This window comes from Anopheles stephensi, chromosome 3 (assembly GCF_013141755.1).
Source record: "Anopheles stephensi strain Indian chromosome 3, UCI_ANSTEP_V1.0, whole genome shotgun sequence".
NCBI classification, from domain to species: Eukaryota; Metazoa; Arthropoda; class Insecta; order Diptera; family Culicidae; genus Anopheles; species Anopheles stephensi.
Genome location: NC_050203.1, coordinates 25,710,161 through 25,734,403, shown reverse-complemented (window position 1 = coordinate 25,734,403; position 24,243 = coordinate 25,710,161). Strand labels below are relative to the sequence as shown.

Here is a 24,243-nt window from a genome sequence, read left to right as displayed (position 1 = left end):
AATCTAAAATCGCTCTTTTTAACGATGTTTGATAAGAAAAGTGGTGATATAAAGTATTTTTTTTATTTCAGTTATATATTAGCCTCTTTGCAAAGAGGTTTGTCCGGATTCAAAAACCATTTAGAAATCTCTGACGATTAAAGTGTTCGTCAAAGCTAAAAATTCACGGCTCAGTACAATCATCTTGCTGGAACTCTTGTGGGAAACTTAAAACTAAAAAAAAATAACGAAAACACAAATTTTTGATATTGAATAACAAGCTCCAACTCATGCGAAACATGTAGATTGTTTTATTTTTGAATTTTTAGAAAGAAATCCCATTTTTTAATTTAACTTTATAACCTTTTGCAACATACTGCTCCATGGAAGCACAGCTTCACCACACATTCCCTCCACTGTACTGACAGCATCGCGCCTGCTGTCATCCTCCATCTGACAGCTGGTGTGTTTTGGTTTTTCGCTGCTCAGCTGTCAAAAAAAAACCTCTGGCCCAGTCAAATCCGTATTGATCCGTGTTTTTCTAGGGGAAAATCGCACGAAAATGAGCCTCTTTCTGCGTACGGTGGCCAGAACTGGTGCTACGCAATGGTAAACCATTATTTCACCATTTCTTTAACTCACCATATTGTGGCTATTACAGTGAAAAGTTGAAACCAAAACATACCACATTCTATTGAGACTTGTTCCTCCCGGCTGGATGGTTGTGTAATCGGATTGTTTTGTGTAAAAATGGTATCGTTGATTTCTGTCCCCGCAGGATGCGTGCATCCCTTTCGACGTCCTCGATCGTGTGCAAGGATCCAAAGGCACAGAAAGAAGCCCCAATACTGGATGCGAGCGTTGTCCTTGCCGGGGAAGCGGAACGTGCCCGTGATCACCTGCCAACCATCACCGTTCCTACGAAGGTGAGCAGCAAATCAGCTTCTTCTTCGGCTTTATCTAAAATCACTTCTAATTTGTTTTTGTTCGTAGGTCGATATTAGCCCCATTACCGGTGTGCCGGAGGAGCACGTAAAGGAACGTCGTGTGCGTATCTTTATGCCGGCGAAGAACGCCATGCAAAGCGGAACGGATAACATCCACCACTGGAGCATCGAGTTCGATAATCGCGAGCGCTGGGAGAACCCACTGATGGGATGGTCCTCAACGTAAGTTATTGCTTGCGGGAGATTGCTTTGCGTGAAGCTAAACGCCTTTCTCAATCATTTTTCCAGTGGCGATCCGCTGTCGAACATGCGCGTCGATTTCACCAACGTGGACGAAGCGATCGCACATTGCGAAAAGAACGGCTGGAGATGGTTCGTGGACAAGCCCGACATTCAGAAGAAACCGCGCGTCAAGAACTACGGTATCAATTTTTCGTGGAACAAGCGCACTCGCGTGTCGACCAAGTAAAAGGGCGACAATGGGATCGCTCGCCATGGTCGTTTAATTACACTGTTAGATCGTTGTAAATAAGAGACACACCTTTGGAAAAAACAATCGACCGTTTGAAACATCAATACAAACCAAGCCGAGGCTCGTGTTGAATATTGAATTTCTTTCACTGTACACTGTCTCTTTAGGGAATAATGCGCGTACCTTTCGTTTGCTTTAGGAATGGAAATTCTTTTGCCAACTTTATTCGAGTTCGCATCGACCCACACCGCTCAACTTTGAGTTGTTTGCCGGTTTCATTTTCTACGCAGGTCCAAAGGTCACTTTTGTTTGAAATATTAACCTAACTTAAGCGGACGGCATGTTGATATATGCACAAAACAGAAAAGAAAACTAAATTCTAATATTTCTTCGAGTACGTCGATGGGTCATCCATCTGAAGCTGTTCCAGCTGCAACTGCTTCCGAATGGCACCGAGCTGCGTTAGTACCCGAGTCGATCCTTTCTCATTCACCTTTGTCCGTTCAACGGCCGGTATCTAAAGAACAAGTCAAGGATAAATATTACTCAACTTAGCTTCGGTTAGAGTGTCCTCCCCACAGCTCCTTACCTCCCATTTCTTCTCCACCAGCTTCAACCCGTCACTCTTGAGGTTATCCGGTCGATCACTAACGTACACTTTCGGGGGCGAAAGTGATGGAAGCAGTGTACCGGATGTAGCCGACTTGCCACCCTTCATCCCATCGTGCTGCTGATGGTGAGAATGATAGTGGCCATTGCTCTTCCGGCCACCACCATCGTTGTTGCCACGCTTCATCCAAAGCGTGTTGTAGTGGCGCACGTACTTGGCAATCCGCTCGTCGAGCATATCGTCCCCCACCGTGGCTGTGGACGTTTCATCATCCCGATGGCCTTCGTCCGCATCGGAAGGGCTCGCCGGGGGACGTGCCGCTCCTCCAGCACCACCACCACCACCCCCCGTTCGTATCTTATTGTCCACAAACACTTCCCCGTTGCGAATGTTCACCGAAAGGACCGGTTCTGGTGTTTTCCGGCTCGGATGGAACAGCGAATCCTTCTCGATGTTGAGCGAGTACGGTGGTTTACGGTAATTGTTGCGCACGATCACGGGATTCAGCACGTCCAGATCACCATTATCGCCCTCGCTTTCGTGGTACTGTATGTCGAGTATTTTGTACGGATTGTGCTTCGGTGAAATGGGTGGCGCCTGATGTACGCGGACCGCCTCATCATCATCATCATCCTCATCCAACAGGGTCGAATGGTGGCGTGCTTTACTATGCGACCGTCTGTCCTGGTGTAGCTTCTTGTGATGCACCTGATTCTTCTTATCCGCATCCGTCGTTAGCGTGCAGACGGCACATAGCGCCGCCAGTCCGTTCCCGAGCCCGGCCGGTCGTTTCATGGAACGATCACACTTAATGCACCGGAAAGTGTGATCCTCCGCGTGCTTCTTCTTGCTGCTCCCATGCATCGGTCCCGTCGTTCGTTTACAGCCACATTTGGCGCAATGCTGTCGCTTGGAATGATCTCTTGGACCAACGGTCGGTGGCAGAAACGAGCGATCGATATCAGCCCGACAGCTTTTGCAGTACTGATAGCGATGGTCAGCCGCCGGCAAAGAATTGTTTGTCGTTTCGCTGGAAGATTCATAATCCTGCTCGGAAGATAGTGCCGACGAGGAGGCCACACCGACCGACACAAAATGGTTGTGTTTCTCCTGCTGCTGCTGCTGCTGCTGCGCGGAATTGCTAAAGTACCGATAAACCTTTGTCCGCTCGTCACCGGAAGAGTAGGATCCGTTGGGATGTTGCGAAGGTCCCGGAGGAACGGATGTGCCTGCGCCGGGTGCCTTAACCACCTTTACGCCATTTTCCGAAAAAGCTTTCCGCTGGCCATCGTACGGATTGAAGAGCTTGTGATCGTTCTCGAGGTTGGCCAACAGTTGCAGCCGGCGGATGTGGTTCTGTTCGGTGGCGATTCGAATCTTCTCACTGCGCAACCGTTCGTGCTCGAGCTGCTCCTCTAGCTGCATCGTTTTGAGCTGCTGTTCCAACCGACTGTACGGGGCGGAAACCAGGCGAAAGAGATGCTTGCTTTAGTGCCGTACAGAAACTAACAGAGAGTAGCATTAACTCTGGACTAACTGGCGTGCCAACGGCGGGGTTCTATTTTTCTGATTGCTTTTTGGAGGTCATCCAAAGAATATTGCTTCTCTTATTTTGCTTAAAGATTATTAACAAATTCTACAACTAAAACGTTTTACGCGTGATTTAAATAGCTACAAAAGTGCGTTCGGCGAAGCGATAAAAGCCTCACCGAGCGATGATTCCTTTCAAGCTAAAAAGGAAAGTCCGTGACAAAAAGAAATAACGCCGCCATTTTCACTCAACATAATGGCGTGCGTGCCACGGACGCTTTTGAAAGTTCAAAATTTCCACTCCACTTTACGCTCGTTTCTGTACCTGGTCAGCATTTCCTCCTCGAGCTTTTCCTTCTCGCGCAACCGTTCGACCTCCTTTCGCTTTTCCTCGATCTGCTTGATCAGCTCCTTCTGATACTCCATCTTGCGGCGACTTTCCTCCTGGGATGGGACACGGCAACAGATGCACACGTGGTCAAGGGGAGGAAAACCGAATAAAAATTAATAAAAAAATATAAACAAATAATCCACACATAAAAGGCGAGAGAGCTTTTGATTTTGATTTTATCGTTCCAATACGATTGCTACTAGAGAGAGAAAAAGGTGAATATACAAGCGTCCAATTGTTTGCCACAATAAAACGATCCGACCTCAAACCCCCCCCAGGGTATACCTACATCGGCCAACATCCTGTTCCTGCGATCGATAGTGTCTGTGTTAAGAATGGTAGGCAGATCAGTATGGGCTAAATCTTGGATCAACTTCTCGCGCGGGCTACCTTTGCGGAAGTTTGCGTTCGCTTCCGCCACCAGTGACTTGCCGAACCGGACCTGCGGCGGTTGCGGCGGCGGCAGCGGACTCGTCCCCTTCTCATTGGTCGTCTCCGTGCCCGGGGGTTTGCCGGTGCCGTACTTTTGCATGTACTGCTGGTGTTTGGTCGTCACTTCCGGAATCTAGAACGCGGATGGGGTGAGTGTATAGCAACGGGAAACCTAATGGTTAATGGAGCGGTCATGATTCTACATAAACGAAGTTGTGCGCTCTTGTGCATTGGCGGTGCGGGAAGGTAAAAGAAAGTAGTTTAAAGACGTATGCATTAAGAAAGTGGGCTCATTTTGGGGTGAGATACGAACAATCGTACTAGAGGTGAACTGAGTGGAGTAAATTTGGCTCGAATGCTACATCCAATAACTTCACACCTAAGGGAACCTCCTGCTGTCGGAATAAGAGTGGGGATCTGGTCAGTTATCAGCCAAAGGTCGTCCGGCGATGGGCTCAGTACTTTGATGAATTGCTAAATGATCACCTCAACGAACAGCTAGAGACATGATAGGCGACCTTCCGTCGGCTTAATAACAGCAAGGCACCAGACACCGACGGTATTATAGCCGATCTGATCGAAAACGTAGATTGATTTTAAAGCCGCATATGACAGCATAGCCAGGGTAAAACTGTACGACGCAATGAGCTCCTTTTGGAATCCCGGCCAAGCTTACCAGGCTTGTAAGAATGACAATGGCCAATATCACATGCCAGGTGTGAAGGTGGATGGAAAACTCTCAGGGCCCTTTGCTACCATCAAGGGCTTGCGCCAGGGAGATGGGCTTGCCTGTCTCCTTTTCAACCTGGCGCTAGAGAGAGCCATCCGCGACTCGGAAGGTGGAAACTTCGGGGACCATCTTCTATAAGTCAATCCAGATCCTGGCATACGCTGATGACATAGACATCATTGGTTTGAGGCTGTCCTATGCAGCAGAAGCTTATCAAAAAATCGAGCGTGCGGCACAGAACTTCGGGTTGGAGATTAACGAGGCGAAATCCAAAATGATGGTGACACCACCAGCGGCCCTGCTAACAAACACTGATTAACACAGGGGTGTGATGTACAGATAGATGACCGCACCTTCGAAGTCGTCCAAAACTTCACCTACCTGGGGGTCGAAAGAGTCAGCACTGACGCAGTGGAGGAGGAAACTTCTCCACTCTAAATACCTGTCGCACTACTCACATACGCCTCTGAGACATGGACTCTGCCCAAAACTGACGAAAACCTCTTAGCCGCGTTCGAGAGGAAGATCAGCTCAGAAGAACTTTTGATCCATATTTGTGGAAGGACAATGGTGGAGTCGCTACAAAGACGAGCTCTACGTGCTGTTAAATGATCTCACCATCGTGTAGCTCTGGTGGGCTGATCATGTGATAAGAAAGACACCGGACGATCCAGTCCGTTGGTCCCACAACCCAGTTGGTGCGTCCGTCAGAACGGCCGGGATACTCGATTGGCAGACGAAGGTGCCAATCGGCTACAATCGGCCATGATCGTTGTGCAGGAAGTTTCTCCACGATCTTCAACTGTTTTTAGCTACTAAAATTTAGATTCTCTGCATAACAGACATTGCACAAAAGACGATAGCATAGTTGGAAGGCTTACCAGTACGGACACAGGCTAATCGCATGAAAAATCGTCTAAATGAGTCCATTTTGATAATGCATACGCTAGATAGAACAGAAAAATAAATACGTGCGTTAAAGTAACTACTTCTCGGTGAAAACATTACAACTCCAAGTGCTCGAACAAAAAAATCCGTTCTCAGTGCGACATGGCCAAATTGCCTATATTGCGGCCGGAAAGCTTTGCCAATCTAGCTGAGTGGGGAGTGATGCTCTACACGAAAAAGAGTTCCAGAAACAGAGATAGTTTACCACGTTAGCAATGAAATTTACATTTTTCAAATACTCTTGATACTCCTGCTGGCGCGTACGGGACAGGACGGTTTTTTGCTCCTTTTGCTTTTTGTTGAAACTCGGAAAGTACGAAAAGAACGTATCCGAGACCCACTGTTCCATTTCATCCTGTAAAGAGAGAGAGAGAGAAAAAAAATGGTGGAGGAAAGAAAATTAGTAACACTATATTACGGGATGTGGCAATATAATGTTCCCCGTTGAGCGAGAACGCATCAAAATAGGTCGCGGTTTGCCGTGGTCATATCCAACCGTTCGGACTCCTTTCGGAGGTTCAAATGCACGGAATCAGATATTTATAGATGAATAGAAGCGATTAACACATTTGCATAACCATTCTGTCCCTAACGAAACAGGGCGATACATGGGACCACCCTACCCCGTCCGGTAGGCATTGTACTCTGACGACTGCAAACAATTTACTAACCTAGGATATTGATCCACAACAAAACCCGGCTCTTCCTCATCGATCGATCGATTAGGACTTTAAGCGTCAAATCGACCTATTTTTAGCAGTAAACATACCAAACAGACCGGCCGTTAAAAAACTTACTGTCTCGACCGTTAACCGCAGCCATTGTCACGTGCTTCTGTTAACTTTTATCAAGTAAAAGATCAACCTAACCGGAACACGCTGCACCTCGGGAATATGCGCTGTGGCACATTAACTCATGCACATTGCAGGGAAAAACTTTTCCACGTGTCTGCATACTTGATGCGCTGTACCAACACTTGGTAATAGGTTGAAAGCACGAGCCATCCGAAAACCTCGAACGAGCTTTCGGTGGAGAACGGGCGAACGAGTCTCATATACCCACCAGAGGGAGAGAGAGAAGATAAACGTTTTCATGTAATGCCGCACTAGTGTTTTGGTGGATGGCACCCGATGCGATCGTGTAAAGGCAAATTACACTGACAGGCAAGCGAAATTGTAACCAAAGTGCGGTTACGGAAGTGTACAAACTGGCCGGAGCACAATGAACCTAGATAATGGAATTGTTTTAACAAAATGTGTGGCGCGATGTAATTTAAACTTCTAAAGTTTTTTCAACCCGCGTGGTAGCGGTGCCGTCGGTAGTAAAAGTTCTGTCCGGGAAAAGCAAGGAAACTACATGTCCCCTGTATGATGGAACTAGGAGCTTTCTTCCGTCTGTGCAATTACAGTGGCGCATGGTGTGGATTGTGAATACACCGCTAGTTCGTGACGAGGACTGTTGAAAAATGTAACATCATCATCAACGCGTAGCCCGCCGGTTCTTTTACACCTGCACCGCACGATAAGGGTTTGCCGGAAGAAATAATCACTTCTGTAAAGGACCAACGGGCAACGTCTTTTCGACCGGGTGTTGGTGTTGCCGCGCCGTACCACTGTCGTGGGAATTGAATATTATATTTTTGCGTCTATTCTTTGGCCAGTAATTGAAATTGTGCCATTACGGGAGCAGAGCGAAGGCTTCGACAGACCTTGACCATGTGCATTAGGGATAAACATAGAGGTGAGGGTCCATGAAACTGTGGCCACATATGGCTGAATCATGGAAATTGAGACGCAGTTCAAGGACGGTTTGAATTGAATAAAGGAGTTGAGGTAGATCAATATGGCTCTTGATGGAGGAGCCATAAGGACTCTTCACGGAGGATCAATAAGGCTCCTTAATAGGGAGGATCATGTTAACAGGTAGGTTGAGATAGGACGAGGTAGTGTTAACCAACTGTAAGATGGTTTGGAACCCAGGATGTGATCGAACTTCCGAGATCTGATGAGTCTAATGCGTAGCAACGCATGCTTGCTAATCAAAAGTGCGGCCCGGTTGTACAGTAAATCATTAAGCCTAGTAAGCCAGAAATGGCAGGCATAGCCTTAAGAGGCCGTTAAGCCGTGAAAGAAGAAGACCTTTGAGGTCGTAAGGCCAAGGAAGTGGAAGAACTTGCTGTAAGAGTGTTTTGGAACCCAGGATGTGATCAATCTTTCGAGGTCTGAAGACCCATTAATTTCGGTCTGAGTAGCAAGATTGTTTCTAAAGGCGTTTTATGTCAAGAAAACCAAAGTCCTATTGAGCTTATCTTCTTCTTCTGTTGGAAACTTTGTAGGGCTTCCAACGATCTGTCAGTTGAAAAGCAAAGAACGCGAGAAACAAGAAACAAGAAAGATCGGAAAAAGGGAGGTCGCGCCTACCCGACGGGAATCAACAGGATTAGTCAAGAACCGAAGTTGAAACAGAAGTGTACTAATTTTTTTATCTCTGCTATTAAAGATATCTAAAAAATTCAACCGCGTTTCAACATCTTCCTTAGCACTTAAACGTAGAGAGGTCTCGGCCTGCCATTTCTGGCTTTCTGAGACTTGGTTTTACCCATAGTAAAGCACTCAGCGCTACGTACAGGGAGGCGGTCTAGATGGGATTCGAATCCCGGTCTTTCCGTGTGAAGACCGGCGCCGTTATCGCCTCGGCCACTAGGACCGCTCCTATATGAGCTTATAGAGCCAGGAAATAGAGAAAGTAAACACGCCCAAGGGCGTATCTCAACATGTATATTTAGAGCTTCAAAGCAGGGATCAACTTTGACCCAATGATCTGGATCTTTATGGTTTTTCAAGATGGATGTGATTACAGGCACTACAGATAACTGACCCAGGATAGACGAATAGCTCTTGAAGCGAGATTGTCTTTGCCGCGTTAATGATTGCTGACTGTTGCCTCGGTCTTACTTGATTCTCGATCTGGCAAGTTATTACTATACTGAATAGCAGAAGGGCAAAGATGTTTCTCTGAATAACGTGCGTATGTATCGAACGAGTAATGGAAGATGATTCTTGAAGCCCGTTGTAGTCCTGTGTTTCAGAAGAACCCTCTGTAAGGATGAGGAAGAAGAGACACCGAAAACACGTTGATTGTAGTCAAGTTTCTCGAGACTTTACCATCCATCTACAGCTGCTGTGTGACACTAGCCATGGAAATTAATCATCTCAAGAAAAATTGAGGATACATCAGCCCGACAGCTCTGAATGAAGCTCGAAAAGCTCTAAAAGTTTCACCAAATTCCAAGGATGTTAAGAGAACACGTCGCGCTCGTATCATGAACTCGCAACACTTACAACAGGTCCTTCCAAAAGGCGTCTTCATGACCTCCATCATTTTTCGACAGTCAACGACGTTTTGCCGCAACATAATGCTTTAAACCTTCAAAGAAACGCTGTAGTAACCTTCCGAGAATCCAAATGCGGTGTAGTAAGTACCTTAACATCCCCTGCCACCGACAAGGAGGCTTCGGACTTGGTGGTATAATAACATAATACGCATACACTCGTGTGGAATAATTCTTAAACGGTTCAAAAACTGACCGACAGTGATTCAATCGAGTGGAACTAGCTGGAGGTAGGAGCCTAAAAAACACATCATAATTTTCAATCGCCTGACGAGGCAAAATTGCCCTCTTCACGGTCACGTACACCGAGCGAAAGGACCAAGTGGATGTACATTTTAAATTTTGTACCGAACAGGGAACGAGCCATGCCACCGGCACCTGTAGAAAGGAACATGCAAATGAGACTAGTTTTAACCTCGTTGAACTCCCTTTTTTTCTGTGCTTTTAAGGGAAAGCTTTTTTTTCCTCGAATGGTTAATTTCTTAATTATAGCTCCCAGGGGAAAAAATGGAAGTCCCATTAATGAAGAAATTTTAATTGAATCTAAAACGCTCATGCAAACGTTCTGACGTTCTGATGTTGTTGACACCTTACACTGATGGTAAGGATACTATTAGCCCCCCTCCCGAATCGGGTCACTTATCCAACCCGATCTTCTAGTATTGACTGACGAGCGACCAGAGAGTAGGTGGTTCTCGTTCATTCCACTTTCCTGTCAATTAATATGCAATAATGCCGCGTACAACAGTTGCGATTGCGTTGCGTTCTGTTGACACTGATTCCTTTTTCACTCTCCTCACAGGATCAGTTTATAGGGGGACTTCTCTACCCTTCGATTGAGTTTATTATGTCCAGTGCAATCGTAAGAATACAAGCGCCAGGAATTGATGCCAATGTATTTAGGACAGATTTGGAATTAATTTCCAATTTTCGATTCTCCCCCTCTGTATGCGCCTTTCTTGATGCCGACCTGTAAAAGGCATATGTCTGACGTACCTGGTGTCGGAGGTCACTAGTAGGAGCCGGTGTCGAATATGCATCGCGGTCAACTTGCCCGCGCGAACGCGGAACTAAATTCCGAGATCTTTACCGTACAGTTCGTCAGAAAAGGGGGCCAACCAACGATATACTTTTTAAGGCCATCGTAATGGTGATACCAATCTAGGATCTGATTCCTGTGCCTAGTTTCTAGGCACGGTTCATTCAACAATTACTCACGGCGTCGATCTTTTTGGAGGTTAATGCAGAGCGCGGAGCAAAGGCAGGAAGGAAACTGACCCAGTAGAAGGGTGCATTCTTCCACATGGCGAGCGAAGATTAATTATGCGCGAGACTGTACAGGAAGGTGCTGGTGGTTGCGAATGGTGCCGAAATGATATTAATTAATTATACGAGGTTTTCATGTGAGTGCTGTCATTCACGTGACACAACGACGCAAAGGGACCGCCGTGTGTCGATCGATAAAAAAAACTATAAAATCTTCGGGATTTTTTCTGCCATGGAATGGAGTGTTTAAGGATAATCGTAAAGGTAAAAATTATGTGATCATTCGGAAATATTTTTTTCCGAATATTCCAAATATTATATTTTTGAATGACTCATTTTGCAAAGAATAAAATCGGCGTGCATACCTGTTAATGTTAAGCTATAATACCTACAGTAAATTAAAATGTTTTGTGCTGATTGCTAAGCATTTTAGGAAATGCCCTGAAAAATAGTTTGTACATGGAGATTCGTCTGTACCGTGCAGTAAAGGATACAATCGATTGGCCGTGATGTGCATGCAAGACTGCATGTATGATTCCATAGATCCAGCTAAAAACCTACAGCTTAACCCCGTAGCAAAAATAAATTACTATTTGTTTGGAAATACAAGATAGGTGCAAGTACAGGGACTTGAACAGTACTTGTATGTTCAGCTTTGTGCTTAAATTTGCATAAATTAATACCGTATTGGCCTTATTATGCAATTTTTAAGGCATATCAGGCTTATGGCCATATCTAATTCGATTGTTCGATATGCGACAAATTTAGCTAAAAAACCTAAATCCAAAACTATCACTTTTAAACGATTTAAACTTCATAAAACAAGTGTTGAACACACTGAAGAACTCGAAATAATAGTTCAAATATTTTTTTGAAATGTCACTTACAGTCCCGAACCAATTTTGATGTAATCCGCGTGATCAAACCGGAAGATGATCGAGGATCGCTTTCGCTACCCCTCCTTATAACATAGTTCGATCGTTTGCTATTCCGGCTCTCGAATGTTGCACTGAAACAGCACCAGGAACCACTACCACTTTCAACAGATGTACAATGTTCCGAGGAGTAAATGGTTTGTGGAAGACTAAACCGTAACGCCGTGAAAGGAACTTTTTTTTTCGAACGCAACCCCACACCTTGGCGCACGCGAAAGAATACGTCTTGTCAAGTGCGCGTCTTGGAAGGAACTGCCGGCTGGTCGATGTTTCTTAGCTTCGAGAACCGACCAGTCTGCAACGAACTTATCCTTAACCCGTGCACGGAGAATCCTGACCCCTAGTGCGCCGAATCCTGCCAATGGCATCCGAGGTACCCCATTTGTGGTTAGTGTATGTACAAGAAGCCAACTCACCTGTTGCGGCGACATTTGTTTCGCACGATCTACCGATAGAACCGCCGATGCTCCTTGCGGCGATTTCATAGATGATGGGTTATCCCCAACATCCTGCCGTGAGTCAATATTTATCGAATCGATAGGACCGCTTGCTGCTTCTGTTTGTCCGCGGGAAGTTGTAATGCGTATGCCGGCATTTTCTTCTTCTTGCACGACGCTTGTTTTACGACTTATTTGAGAATTGACCTTCTCTTTGGAAAGCTTATCGGAGGAAGGTTTGGAAGGGATGCGTAGGGAGGAGGGGTTCGTTATCGCACTCCCGGAATCGGGTCTGCGTGATTCTTCCGGTGGAGTAGACTGTTGTTGTTGTTTATTCTGTTCTTCCGGTGGTGCACTTGATATACGCTCTTTATCCAATTGGAGAAGCCGTTTCTGTTTAGCTATAAATGCTTCCAGCTCTTTTGAATACTCTGTGTAGGACATTTTTAACTAAATAACTGAAGCAACACCACAGACACAGCGAAATAACCAAACAAAATAATCGACCGTTTGCAATTTCTGAAAAAAGCGGTTGTGTTGACGTCTGGTGCTGTCAGTGGTACAAGGCTGTCAGTTGCGCTTGATGTGCTGTCAGCCCTCTACTGTCTGCTTGTACGATCACGTGGAGGACATCGCATTCATTCAATTTCTCTTGGTAAAAGAACGAACTACAATTGAATAATAAATTACATCCCCTCCGCTTCTACTTAGTCTGTATCAGCTTTCCTGATGGTGCTTTTTTCACTATAGTTTGATGCCCAGCATTCTTCACCTTTTTCTGCTTCCGTTTGCACATTGTTCGAACCATTTTGATGCGAAGGCAGGCCAACACTAAATTTCTCATCGAAAAATACGCAAGCTCGATCAGTGTGATGATGCTAAAGCCAAAGAAAAACTCCAATATGCTTCCCGTGGACACTGAAATAAAGGCATAAAAATAGCATTTTAAACAAAAACAGCAATATCACACCCGGCGCTAAGCATTCTTACCCATCGCATCGATAAAGTCGTAGATGATCCTCCGGCTGTATCGTATCTTCGGGATGCGAATGTTCCACTTAATCACTGGATCATTAAACCAAAACGTTGAACCGTACTGCTGCAACGTGAACGTGACATCGTCACAATTCTTCATGCAATTACAGGCTCCAAAGATTTCCCGCAGCTCGTCGGCCGTTAGGAAGGAAATGTAGCTCTGGTACAGCTCCACACATGCTAGCTGCGATAGCTTACAATACTTTGAAGGATCTGTGACGAATGGATGATAGTTCAGCAGGAGAGCGGGCATTTTTAAAGCTACATTTTACCTGCTATTTGATAAAAGTACGGAATGCAATCGCAGTGTTTGAGAAACAGGTAGAATTTACACTCGAGCAGACATAGCCCGTAGGAGTAGTAATCCGGAAAGAACTTCAGATTGGACTCGTGTGGAAATCGACACTTTCTTTGCTTAATGCTCAAGCTTCTCAGCGCAGGAACGGAAGTGATGGCAAGCGCGTTGAAATCCATTTTGGTGAAGGTGAAAAATCCTCGCTCGACTAGGAGCGATTTCCTAATCGTTGGCATTTCGTACGGACTGTGAAAATAGATCTGCCAACATTCTTCACTGTAATCGCCCCGTAAAAGCGGTTGAATGCAGATTACCACTTACATTAGCGTTAGACGTACAGTTGGAAATCGTTGCCGATGCTTCCCCGTTGAAAACACTCACTTCGTACAGCTTCTCATCGCCGGTAAACGTATCAATGCTCAGGTACCGTCCGATGGCCGTATTAAACGTGTAGCATATACCCATCTCCGTTAACGATCGGATCAACGTTCCTTGCAGATCACCCTCCATCGTGATGATGGCGTTCGGTCGATCGGTAAGCTCGTTCAGCAGCTCCCTCAAATCAACGCCTTCAAACTCATCGAAATCTGCCAAACGGCCAACATTTTCTATATCACTCTCGAGCAGAGTTTCGAGAAACTCTCCATATCGCGGGGCCAGTTCGGGATCAGTTCGGGCCAGCATTTCATCACGTGCGTCCTCGTTCAGCCGCTTCTGGAAGCACACGGTCAGGCTGGGAAACGTTGTGTTCCACAGGTGGTAGTCACGATCCAGCGCTATGACGGTCGGGTTGGTCCAGTACCGTACCCAAAAGCTTCCCACATTGTAACATCCGGCAAAGAGTGCCATCGAAATGATACCGAACCAGATCACTCTGAAAGAATGGGGTGAGAATTTGGCTGACCAAACGTGGCAGGTCCATACTTACTTCTCAATGTACGTGCTCCGTTCGTGGACAAGATGAAACACACCATGCAAACTGGTTTGTGCGAGAACATCTTGAATAGCCTTTGTGAAGGAAAACCGATACACCATGTTGTGAACAAGGGAATGCTTTTCCTGCGATCGCTTGCTCCATTTATAGTACAATTTCTCCCGCGCAATTTGTGCATGCATTATTCAACGACGACTCTCTAACGAGTGTTTTCACAATAACTGATTTCCCACCCGGTTCAAAAACTACAAAAGAACAAAATTAGATAAACAATCAATCACGCATTATCAGCGATAGATATCTTAAAAGATTCCATTGATTAGCTGATGTACAACCACACGCACGTGCTTGCAGATAATAATCACGCGCACAAGAATCTCCAATGATCGATAATACCTGCACCGAATAAATGTCTAAAATGTGTACAAAATAAGCTAAATAATATATTATTTTTCAGTTTAAAATTTAACCGTTTTTTCTTGACTTTTTCGCAAACTGCCAGCATTGTCTACAAATGTTTACAGCTGTCAGTTCGCAACGTCACAATCGCCTTGCTCCCTCACACACTCACCCTCCCATTTTGTCCCGTACGCGCGGGCATCCAGTGTTGTTGTTATTGTCGCCTGGCGTAAGTGGCACGCTGCACCACTTCAACCACTTCGGGGCCCAGTTTTTCCTTCTTCACAACAACAAAGTAGGAAGTTACGCGGCTTATCAAACCAGCATCATTCGCGCCAGCAACATAAACGTTACTTAATAGTGTGACCCTCTCCCGGACGAGTTCCGTCGTGTGGTGAGCCGTATGCCATCGGCCGTGCAGTGCAGTGATTCATTTGCCTTAGAAGGTGCAGTAGCAGCAGCAGCTGCTGTTCCATACCGGGCTAAAATCGGGCTGTGAAAAATGAAGTGAAAACAATCACAACACGCTCACGCTTCGTTCTGTCCCCTGGAGATGATTCTCAAGCAAGCAGCAGCTTAACTTGTGTTGTCAACAAAACGGATCCAGGATCGCTAGCGTTACTTTATCGCTCGGTTGATTACGTGGGTGCGATAAAAGGGATCGGATTTCATCCCTCGCCCAGCACTACATGCACAAATCCTTCAGTACAGTACAGTCTGGCCGCACGAAAGGGCCACAGTGTGTTTACGGCACGGGCGATTAATTAATCGCGCTTGTGTGTCCACTTGTCTAACGAGAGCATTGTCACCGAGCAAGCGAGCAAGTACAAGGACGGACCAGCCAGAAAAAGGGTAAGTGTGTATTTAGTAAATGCTAACGAGTGTCTATCGGTTACATTTGCAGCCACTCTCGGTTCGTTCATCGGAACGGCACGCTTGAATTGGAATAAATTTGGATAGTAAATGGTATGGTGAACCACGCAAGTGTACAGGAAAGCAGGCTAACCTTCACTATTGGAAGAGCGCGATTTGCGTAAAGCGTGGTGCCTGTGTGTGCTTTAGCTTAATCTCACGCGCAAACCCCGCAAATTGCTTCGAAATTTCCTCCCTCCATGTGTGTGCGACCTTTAACACGTCGCCTGCTTTCGTGCCTATCACATGCGTTCTCCATTATTTTGTATCATTGTTCATCGAACTTTTCGATTATTGATAAACATTATCGTCAATCGTTCGCCTCACGGCGACTTTCCCTGTGCCCAAAAATACAACTCCTCGCTCTCTGTGCGCCACGGCCCTCAAAACTGATAAGAAACGTAGCGATATTTTCAATCAACCACTTTGGGTTTTTATAGACGGCTAACGGCGCAAGTAAACAAATACAACATCAACGCGTGTTGCGTCGTCGTCGCGCATCGCCTTTGGGGCGCGCGAGCTCGTTGCCCCCTCCCCGGCACGCCGTTATTATGTCAGCGATTAGTGGTGGGCTTTTTGCTTGCGCAGCTTTTCAAACTCTCTCTTTCTCCGTCTTGCGTTCGCTCTAGTCTTCTGCACCACAACTTGTCCTAACGATCTATCTCGGTAAGGGAAAAAAGAGGCGAAACACACCGGAGAAGGGAGAAACCGGAATGTTGCATGAAGGGGGCAGCGGGGTTACCTTCTTAATCGTTTTATGAACCTGTACTTTACTTGCAGCCCCTTTTGGAAGTGGTTTTAAGATGTTGCCTGTTTTTTTTCTCCCTCTCTCTCTCTTCAAACGCATTCACAATCTTAGGTAGCAAAACACTCACAGGCACGGACGTTCCGCACGCAAAAGGTTCTTGGTGCTTTGTAGCGCAACACGCTCAAAATGCAGGTCCTAAGCAAGATGACTCCGGTGCCCATCACCTGCCTGGAGTATGTACACCCCTGGACACAATCCTGCACGCTGGCAACGGCGGAACTGATGATTGTCGGCGTCCAGTACTGCCTGCGGATATATGCAGCCGTTTATGCGGTAAGCGGTTGCTCCAGTCCTGTCCCTTATTCAAATCAGCTCTAATCGCTATTTTGTCTCCCATCTCATTGCATTGCAGCTATCCCTGGTGATGCGAGGCCGCATACCGACACTGCCCGAGCTGAGGAAAACGTTGCGCGGTTGGCTCCAGTCGACCGCCTTCCTTACAACCAACGCATTTAGCTATTCCATGCTGATGTGCAGCATACGAAGACTGACGGGAAACTACAACTTCTATACCGCCTCCTATGTGCCCGCCTTCTTTGCCGCACTCATATCGATCATGGTAGAACGATCCTCCAGACGAGCGCTGCTAGCCCTGTACGTATCGAACGTAGCGACAGAAACGATGTGGAACATACTGCAATCGCGTGGACTCGTTAAATCCATCCCACACGGTGAGATTGCCATCTTTGGTCTATCTACCTCCGTGCTGATGTACTGCTACCGGAAGAATCGCCAGGAAAGCTACCGCGATTCGATGTTTGACGTCGTGAAGTTTGCGATCGGTGATAGTGAGGTTATGAAAGTGGCCCCCAGCTCAGCGCCGGTACCGGAAGAACCAACGGCACGCACATCCAAAAGCCCAAAGTATCCGCTCCCCTTCATACAGGCTGTTCTGCAAGCCTATCTACAGCTTACGGGACGGTTGAAGGCGATGGGAAAGCATCGGCTCTGTCGCCATCGGTACAGCTGCCTGTACGATACGCTCTCTAGCGGTGGACGCATGTTTTCGATCGGTCTAGGGATACAGGTCGTGATGAAGGCGGTGCTGCAGATGCGAAAGTTCATCGGCCGGCCGGAACTGATACGCAAAACGTTCCTTAGCAAGGAAATAGCTCGGCTGGGGCTATTCCTCGGTGGATTCACCTCTATTTATAAGGTATGGATAGGTGCTGACTGCTTGAAGGGATGATATTAATTTAAATTCGTTCGTTTCAGATGTCTTCTTGTCTGCTGCGTCATTTTACCGACAGTGATAGTCCAATGTTTGCCTTCCCTAGCGGTCTTTTAGCTAGTGTCGCATTCGCCTTCTACTCTGACAACACGATTGCCTTGTACATTATGTGGAAAACGTTACAGGTATGCGAATACTTACTGGAGAAGGAACCGAGTGCCCTTAGATTAACGCTTGCCATCTCACTTCCAGATAACATACAACTGGGGTATAGAGAAAGGATACTTACCGAGGGTGCCCGGGTTCACCGTGATGCTGTACGCCGTCAGTACCGCCCTACTGTTTCACGCTGCCACAATTGAGCCGCAAAATTTGCGACCCAGTTACTGGAAATTTTTACACTCAATCTCGGGTGGAAGGTAAGCAAACAAAAAAAATCCATGCCGATCAAACAGTGGCAATAATATGAATTTCCCATTGCCATTCCCAACCAGAATTTGCATCATGGATCGTAGCGGGTTCGATGTGTACGGGTTGGATACATCTGGCCAAATACGCACTATGATGCAGCTGTGCAAAACGGAACCCATCCTGCAGGGTCAGCTGAGCTGAGAAGCGTACAGCTGTTACGGGCCGCCGTTTACAGCAGAAATGTAATTTCTGTACCCATTCTCCAACATTACCTTACGACGTACCCAACGGTTCGTTACAGTGTCTTTAGAAAGCTTTGAGCTTAGGAGCGGCAAAAATAGGGGGATTGTTAGAAAAGTAAAACAAAAAACAAATCAAAGATTAGTTAACAAGAGCAGAGCAACAGGGACGGCAGGTCCAACAACTATAAACGACGGTTTTTGCGGTAATACGTTTTAGAAGCATTAGAAATCAAACGCAAGCAATCATCACAGCGGAATGTGGAAACTAGCGCACTTAAGCAAAGCGGGTATCAGTAGGTTTAAAGCAAAAGCGTAATACAATTACTTGTTACGTGGGATGTTTTTTTTTTGTTTGTTTGTTGCTTTATAGAACTTTTTTTTGTGTGTTAAAAACGTGCATGTTTACTTGTTTTTAGCCTTAAAACGGGTTTCATATGGTTTAATCGTTGTACGGTGTACGCGTTTCGGCTGCCCGTGCGACGCAGGGATTGTTTCAATTTGCGGTTTAGTGATATTGTTTTACGCTGTACGAAGTTAATGACGAATAAATGTTTGTTCTTTAATTTTCTATGTGGTTTTTGGCTGTAGATGGATTTGAAAATTTATCCGAACTGGTACGGTTTCGGATGCTCTCTGCACAATGCTTTAATCTGCAGCGCCATAAGCGACTTCCATGCGAAAACTGTGGGAGTTCGCGAACTAGTCTAGCGAGGATATGGGGTGCTAGAAATGTGATGAAAAATTGCCCAAGACGACCTTATGAAGGATAAACTAGAGAAGTATAGAATTAACTCTACAAAAAGTAATGCGACTACGAGGATCTTCTCCGCTGTTTAGAAGGATTCTCTGACCTTTAGGCCTAATGAATGGAGCGAAAACACCACAGAAGTCGTCCGATTTTTTCTTATTCTTCTCATGCATTTTACGGTTACCGACACTGCTGGTGAACCAACATTTGGACCTCTTCTTATTTCTTGGCTTAACGAACTCTTAGGCCATACCTGCCATATTTCTGGCTTACTAGACTTAAAGATGCCACGTTGTAGGATAGTCAGTCCTCACTACGGCCGAACGGCCCAGACGAACCCCACTCCTGCCGTGTGAAGACCGGCGCCGTTAAGACATCTACCACCGGGCCGACCTGTGGACCTCATGCTGTACTATTTCTTCCAGAATTTAGAGGATGTTTTAAAAGCCTAGATGCTTATGACCGTTAATCAGAAGGCAGCTAACCATCTCCAATTTCTCGAAAGATTTTTTTTTCAAATTTACGTTGTTATACCATTAAGAAATGCTCATAGAAAACACGTGGCACTCTGCTCGCGGTGGGATCAACAAAACGTTATTTCTTACGAGTCATCCAATCTTGATGCATCCACCATATCAACCTTTTGCAGACGACCGTTAGTTTGGTTGATCCTTCGCCCTTGAACCACAGTTAGTAAAAAATCCTCTTTTTTCACGCAAAGAAGTGGACGCGGTTGGAAGGGCCGAAATTTTCTAAAAATTAGTTATGAAAAAGAAAACTTACCAGAAAGCGTTTACCTTACCTTCAGACGTCGCAACGACAAACCTTCGTGCCGTTCAACGCTACCTTCGATGCGAGGATGCTCAGCTGTCAGTGAAATTCGAAAGCTTTTTCCCTCAGCGAATAAAACGGAAGCTTTGACGAAAGCTCCTCCAGAAGCAAGGATTTTCCGGGCGAGGAAAACTTTGCACGCCATCCGACAACCACCAGTCATCTCGTTCTAACCTACGTCACCAGGATCGATCGATGATGAGACGGCACAGCAGAAAAAAAACGGCGGACACACACACACACACACACACACACACACACACACACACACACACACACACACACTATCCTCGCATCCGGTCGTACTGTTGCGCGCTGCTGTGTAGGGCGAAAGCTTCGTCCCGACTTCGGTCCTTCGGTTATTACGTCAAACGGCAATGCCATGCCGTGCAGCCCGAAAAGCCCGCACGCACGACCGGGTGCGAACGGGACAGCCGAGTGCGCTCCTGCGGGCATCCGGATTCGCGTACCGGCCACGTTCGGCCACTTCTCAGTAGCCGGAGAGATTTCATGCGGGTTGGTAGCCGTTGCCGCCGTGCGTGCTGCAGCAAAACAGGGAGAACAGTAGCTTTGCTAAGCAACAGAGGAACCCCCAGTTCCTCCGGTGGTGGTGGTGGTGTTAGTGGTGGTGGGGGCTGGCATGGATTACGGGGTGGGAGGGTTGAAACAGGATCCAGAGACCAGAGAAAAAATCTCAGCACCGGATTCCCTGCTGGTTTCTGCGGGGTTCCGCAACCCGTCCCGCACCCTCCCGTGCTGCCATCTCACGCCGCGAGTCTCGTTAGCTCGTCTAGCAAGAGGAGTGAAAAAGAAATATGAAAGAATTGTGCAGAAGAAGCAGAATTAGCAGCGCGCCCGTGTATGGAGTGTTAACGGAAGCGTGCTCCAGTAGTGTTAAGGAATAGAATTCTACCTAAACCATTGCTGATTGCTGCCACCGTCGTGTCCTGTCCTGTGTGAAGTGGATGCTTGTGTGTGTGTGTGTGTGTGTGTGTGTGTGTGAGCGGGCAGGTGCCCGCGGACGACTGTGTAAAGAAGAGTACACACTTCACGGGTGTCCTTTAATTTGTCGTGTTGGTGGAGGTCCATTTACTCCACAGCAACAGCCAGTGTCCGGTCGTAGCTAGCTAGCTGGTGGGCAACAGGAGCAACATATTCAGGACAAAATGTGTGCTCACTGGAGCGTCGGGTGTACGTGTGCCGTGAAATATGAATGGTGTGCGCTTTTTTTGTTGTTGTTGTTACCTTTACCTTAGTTCTAGCGTCTGGTGGTCCCCGACTTTCAATTCAACCCTGTGGACGTGTATCCTTTTGAAGGCGCCAATACGCAATCCTGGCGTGCGAATGATTCCGAACTGAACCGTAGAACCAACCAGCGACCACTATTTACTTGCCCGTTTCCAAATACCCCAAAAATTGTGGGGCAACAGTAGTGTCCGGACGGGGACGGGTCCTTCGCATCGACCGGAACCAACAGAATCAATGCTGCCAACGTTTCAGGCTTACGACCACGACGATGACGACGAATATTGGCAAATTTTTACTGGCAGTACTGGCGTTGGCCGGAGTCGCTGATTCGATTGCGTGCGTTTTGTCGGGTGGGGAGTCCGGTGTTTTTTTTTTCTTGTTCACTTGGAGTCCGAATGGCATGAGGCAGCATTTGTTGCTGTTGTTGTTGAGCATTGATGGCACGATTTTTTGCCACTGGAGTTGGCCCGCGGGTGCGCCACCATCGTGCGACTTTTAGACGACATAAAATATACAAATGAAGAAACTGGAGCATGATGATGGATACACGAGCAGAAGGTACTTCTCGTTGTTCGTATTCTTCCTCCCCCCCCCCCCCCCCCTATGCTCAGCTGTGGGGTAGGCATGTTTGCCTTTGTTCCTCTAGAAGAGGGCGCGCACACTTGGAACAAAGCACGGGAAATGGAGAAAATCTGTCCCATTGTTTTAAAGCGAATTGCGAAAGAAAAACAGTGTCAGCAACAGCAAACAAACACTCACCATATTCTGGCACGCGCCCGCGTTACACGCTGGTGAGAAATGCGAAGTGTCCAGCTTGAGGGCTCATACAAACCCGCCACAAACCGTGCGTGGGGGCTCTCACTGTTGCCGTGTGAAAGTTCTCCCCTAATAGGTGTCTGTGTGTGTGTGTGTGTGTTCGAGAAATATGCAGAAGTCGGAGAAGTTGGTATAGGGACCGCGAATGTCTTTTGTCCGTACTGGAGCTCGGTGTCCAGAATTGTCGCTAGACACGCAGCAGCAGCAGCAGCAGGAATGCAAAAGAAGTGATTGTCCGGCACAGATTGGACGAGCTTTATCGTCTTGTGCTTCAGCCCAATGGTAGCTGAAGGTGCGATGTGCGATTTTTGTTATCGTGCCTTCCAATGTCCAACTCTATGGAAAGGAAGTGGATTCCTTCCGGCGAGCAGCGAAAAGGTCTCCCTACTACTGCTGTTACTTTGTTGTCGTTCAAGTGGTTCAAGTGAGGATATAATCAGCAGTGTTGGCCCTACTGCAAGGAAGGCTCATCCGTTGAGCCGCACATTAATCCCTGTGTGAGGTCGTCTCATTTGCCTATCGCCCGAACTTCGCGCCTCGCATCGGCCCCCGGAATGTATGCAAAGTGTGGCTTCTTGAGCAACATGTTGTGTGCGTGTGTGTGTGTGTGTGGGACGTGTCAAAGCTCATTTCCATAGTCCTATCGTATCCACTTTTCCACTTGAACACGTTCGTTCGGAGCAAGTGGTGGGGTAGATCGGAAAGGGCGATCCTGATAGAGACAGCTGACTGCAGGGTACAACAGTAAGGATATACATGCCATCCCACCAAAGCAGATAATGAAGGTGAAGCTATCGGGCGCTTTCGGAGGTGGCCACTTTGCTGGTCAAGTTCAACAATGGTCCACGAGGTGTCCTAAAAGTGCAAAATAAAAGTAAACATATATTATGTCCACTCCGTTCACCGACACACAATGTGTGTGCTCCATGTGTGAGGGGAAACCACAAACGCCCGTCATCATTAGTGGACCCTGTGGTGAAGTGGACGGGTTCTAGGTGCGGGACACATAAGTATACACACATACTCAAACAAGCACCTTCGGTACATAGAGTGCTCAGTGGTTGCGCTTTGTGTGGTTTAATGTTGGGCTTCGTGAGGACACGTCCAGCCGCAGGACGATCGATCCTGTCCACCATGGAGAGGGCTTGTGTGATTAGCGGTTGTATGTGTATTCTCGCGCTATTTAACGTCACCGGGTTCGGGTTTTCCACCGCGTTTTCTCTTCCTTAAAGCAGCGTCCTAGCAAAACCTCTCCACAGGAAGGTCACAGCCCGTGAATGAAATTGTGAACCAAAGAAAAAAGGAAAAGCGAAAAAGCAGCGGAGCTTTTTTCGCCTCCCATCGGAAAAGCAATAGGTGTGCGTGTGTGAGTGGTGTGTGATTTTTCAATTAGTGTCACCGAAACCTCCACCCCGGGAGCTTTCTTCCCTTGCTTCCCACAGTTTTTTTTTCCTCACTGTCCCGAGGAAAAAACCCCCCTGGCTGAGGTCACACAACAATCGTCAACTGAAACTGCCGAAAACCATAGAATCGGTATTAGTGTGCGGTGTCACGCAGTGAACCGATCAACGTGTGCTTTTGGCGTGACGAGCGAAACAGCGCTGTGTCCTGCGAGGCGGCCATATTTAAGCCGATTATTTGCACTTGCTGTGTGCGTGTGTGAGTGAGTGTGTGGTTGTTAATCGGTGCGAAAACGACAAAAATCCAGCTGAGCATCGCGCAGAACCCGGTGTTCATGGTCCAAAAGAATTCATCACCCAGAAGGGAGACGAGCGGATTGGGCCGAATTGGATTAGAACCCATCAACAAGCGGCCGATCATCAGCGTTCAGCTCTTCTGATGCAGTTCAGTGCAGTTCCTCGTATATTCTCGTGTGACAAGTGACGACAAATTTGTGTGGCCGTGTGAATTTGTCCCCCAAAAGCCGAATCTTTCGTCTGGTGCGAAGCTTGTGGCATTCAAATATGGCCACCGTTCGTGAGCGTAGAAACGCGATCCGCTCGTGGTGGTGAAGCTCTGCTTTGCTTCTCTGGTGTGGTCCTGGCGGTTGGAATCGTGCATACCGCGGCGCGTAATGAGGGTAAGTAGATTTGATGCATAATTACAGATAAAGCTATAGGGGAGCAAGAGCCATGCGGCACACACACGCTTCCACGGATCCCACCGGTTGCTGGTTAACCGGTGCTGAGGGTTTCGGTGAGCTGGCTCACCCACAGCAAGAGTGACAACTTATTACTTTATCCTCACAAAAGACTACGTTACAGTCACACACAGTCCTACATTTCCTTTGCGAACGAACGAACCAGAGTGAAGGGGACGGCAGAC

The 24,243-nt window shown here is 46.9% G+C and overlaps 5 protein-coding genes across 12 annotated transcripts in view; 3 read left to right on the top strand and 2 right to left on the bottom strand.

Moving 5' to 3' along the window:
* The first annotated feature begins 422 nt into the window (after positions 1-422).
* On the top strand, positions 423-1,537 carry LOC118511430 (NADH dehydrogenase [ubiquinone] iron-sulfur protein 4, mitochondrial). Its single transcript, XM_036054521.1, has 4 exons — positions 423-588; positions 758-905; positions 973-1,148; positions 1,215-1,537. Exons 1-4 carry the CDS (start codon positions 542-544, stop codon positions 1,393-1,395), a joined length of 552 nt encoding a protein of 183 aa, XP_035910414.1. The 5' UTR covers positions 423-541; the 3' UTR covers positions 1,396-1,537.
* Positions 1,538-1,582: 45 nt separating this feature from the next.
* LOC118511425 lies at positions 1,583-12,604 on the bottom strand. Of its 2 annotated transcripts, XM_036054511.1 has the most exons (7): positions 12,048-12,591; positions 6,266-6,394; positions 4,320-4,494; positions 4,219-4,253; positions 3,864-3,982; positions 1,988-3,458; positions 1,593-1,915 (listed from the first exon to the last, which is right to left on the bottom strand). In XM_036054511.1, the coding sequence occupies exons 1-7, from the start codon at positions 12,510-12,512 to the stop codon at positions 1,778-1,780; spliced, it is 2,532 nt and encodes an 843-aa protein (XP_035910404.1). In that variant the 5' UTR covers positions 12,513-12,591; the 3' UTR covers positions 1,593-1,777. The 2 variants fall into 2 exon arrangements, with proteins under 2 accessions (XP_035910403.1, XP_035910404.1); XM_036054510.1 differs by having other exon boundaries at positions 1,583-1,915; positions 4,219-4,494; positions 12,048-12,604.
* Positions 12,527-14,693, bottom strand: LOC118511428 (sodium channel protein Nach-like). Its single transcript, XM_036054518.1, has 5 exons — positions 14,327-14,693; positions 13,720-14,272; positions 13,376-13,658; positions 13,059-13,316; positions 12,527-12,986 (listed from the first exon to the last, which is right to left on the bottom strand). Exons 1-5 carry the CDS (start codon positions 14,512-14,514, stop codon positions 12,772-12,774), a joined length of 1,497 nt encoding a protein of 498 aa, XP_035910411.1. The 5' UTR covers positions 14,515-14,693; the 3' UTR covers positions 12,527-12,771.
* A 202-nt stretch (positions 14,694-14,895) lies between these two features.
* Positions 14,896-18,845, top strand: LOC118511424 (transmembrane protein 135-like). Of its 3 annotated transcripts, none has more exons than XM_036054507.1 (6): positions 14,896-15,583; positions 16,503-16,724; positions 16,804-17,607; positions 17,667-17,807; positions 17,875-18,041; positions 18,117-18,845. In XM_036054507.1, exons 2-6 carry the CDS (start codon positions 16,578-16,580, stop codon positions 18,232-18,234), a joined length of 1,377 nt encoding a protein of 458 aa, XP_035910400.1. In that variant the 5' UTR covers positions 14,896-15,583; positions 16,503-16,577; the 3' UTR covers positions 18,235-18,845. The 3 variants fall into 3 exon arrangements, with proteins under 3 accessions (XP_035910400.1, XP_035910401.1, XP_035910402.1); XM_036054508.1 differs by having other exon boundaries at positions 14,924-15,583; positions 16,507-16,724; XM_036054509.1 differs by lacking the exon at positions 14,896-15,583 and adding an exon at positions 15,606-15,723.
* Positions 18,846-20,346: 1,501 nt separating this feature from the next.
* Positions 20,347-24,243, top strand: part of LOC118511420 (sodium channel protein 60E) — a 147,838-nt gene continuing 143,941 nt past the window's right edge. For all 5 annotated transcript variants that reach the window (XM_036054503.1, XM_036054501.1, XM_036054502.1 and 2 more), the window contains exons 1-2: positions 20,347-20,370; positions 23,154-23,998. The gene's annotated coding sequence lies outside the window, so the exon portion shown is untranslated. The remainder of the gene's footprint in view (positions 20,371-23,153; positions 23,999-24,243) is intronic.

Bases quoted from the DNA above. Each gene is read 5' to 3' on its own strand.
- LOC118511430 (XM_036054521.1), top strand. From the start codon at position 542: ATGAGCCTCTTTCTGCGTACGGTGGCCAGAACTGGTGCTACGCAATG. The intron at 906-972 runs GTGAGCAGCAAA...TTTTGTTCGTAG, and splicing joins CCATCACCGTTCCTACGAAG to GTCGATATTAGCCCCATTAC. The intron at 1,149-1,214 runs GTAAGTTATTGC...TCATTTTTCCAG, and splicing joins CTGATGGGATGGTCCTCAAC to TGGCGATCCGCTGTCGAACA.
- LOC118511428 (XM_036054518.1), bottom strand. From the start codon at position 14,514: ATGCATGCACAAATTGCGCGGGAGAAATTGTACTATAAATGGAGCAAG. The intron at 14,273-14,326 runs GTAAGTATGGAC...CCATTCTTTCAG, and splicing joins CGGAGCACGTACATTGAGAA to AGTGATCTGGTTCGGTATCA. The intron at 12,987-13,058 runs GTAAGAATGCTT...CCTTTATTTCAG, and splicing joins CGACTTTATCGATGCGATGG to TGTCCACGGGAAGCATATTG.
- LOC118511424 (XM_036054507.1), top strand. From the start codon at position 16,578: ATGCAGGTCCTAAGCAAGATGACTCCGGTGCCCATCACCTGCCTGGAG. The intron at 17,608-17,666 runs GTATGGATAGGT...CGTTCGTTTCAG, and splicing joins GATTCACCTCTATTTATAAG to ATGTCTTCTTGTCTGCTGCG. The intron at 18,042-18,116 runs GTAAGCAAACAA...ATTCCCAACCAG, and splicing joins CACTCAATCTCGGGTGGAAG to AATTTGCATCATGGATCGTA.
- LOC118511425 (XM_036054510.1), bottom strand. From the start codon at position 12,512: ATGTCCTACACAGAGTATTCAAAAGAGCTGGAAGCATTTATAGCTAAA. The intron at 3,983-4,218 runs GTAGGTATACCC...GTCCCATCCCAG, and splicing joins GGAACAGGATGTTGGCCGAT to GAGGAAAGTCGCCGCAAGAT. The intron at 3,459-3,863 runs GTACAGAAACGA...CGCCCCGTACAG, and splicing joins GAGGAGGAAATGCTGACCAG to TCGGTTGGAACAGCAGCTCA.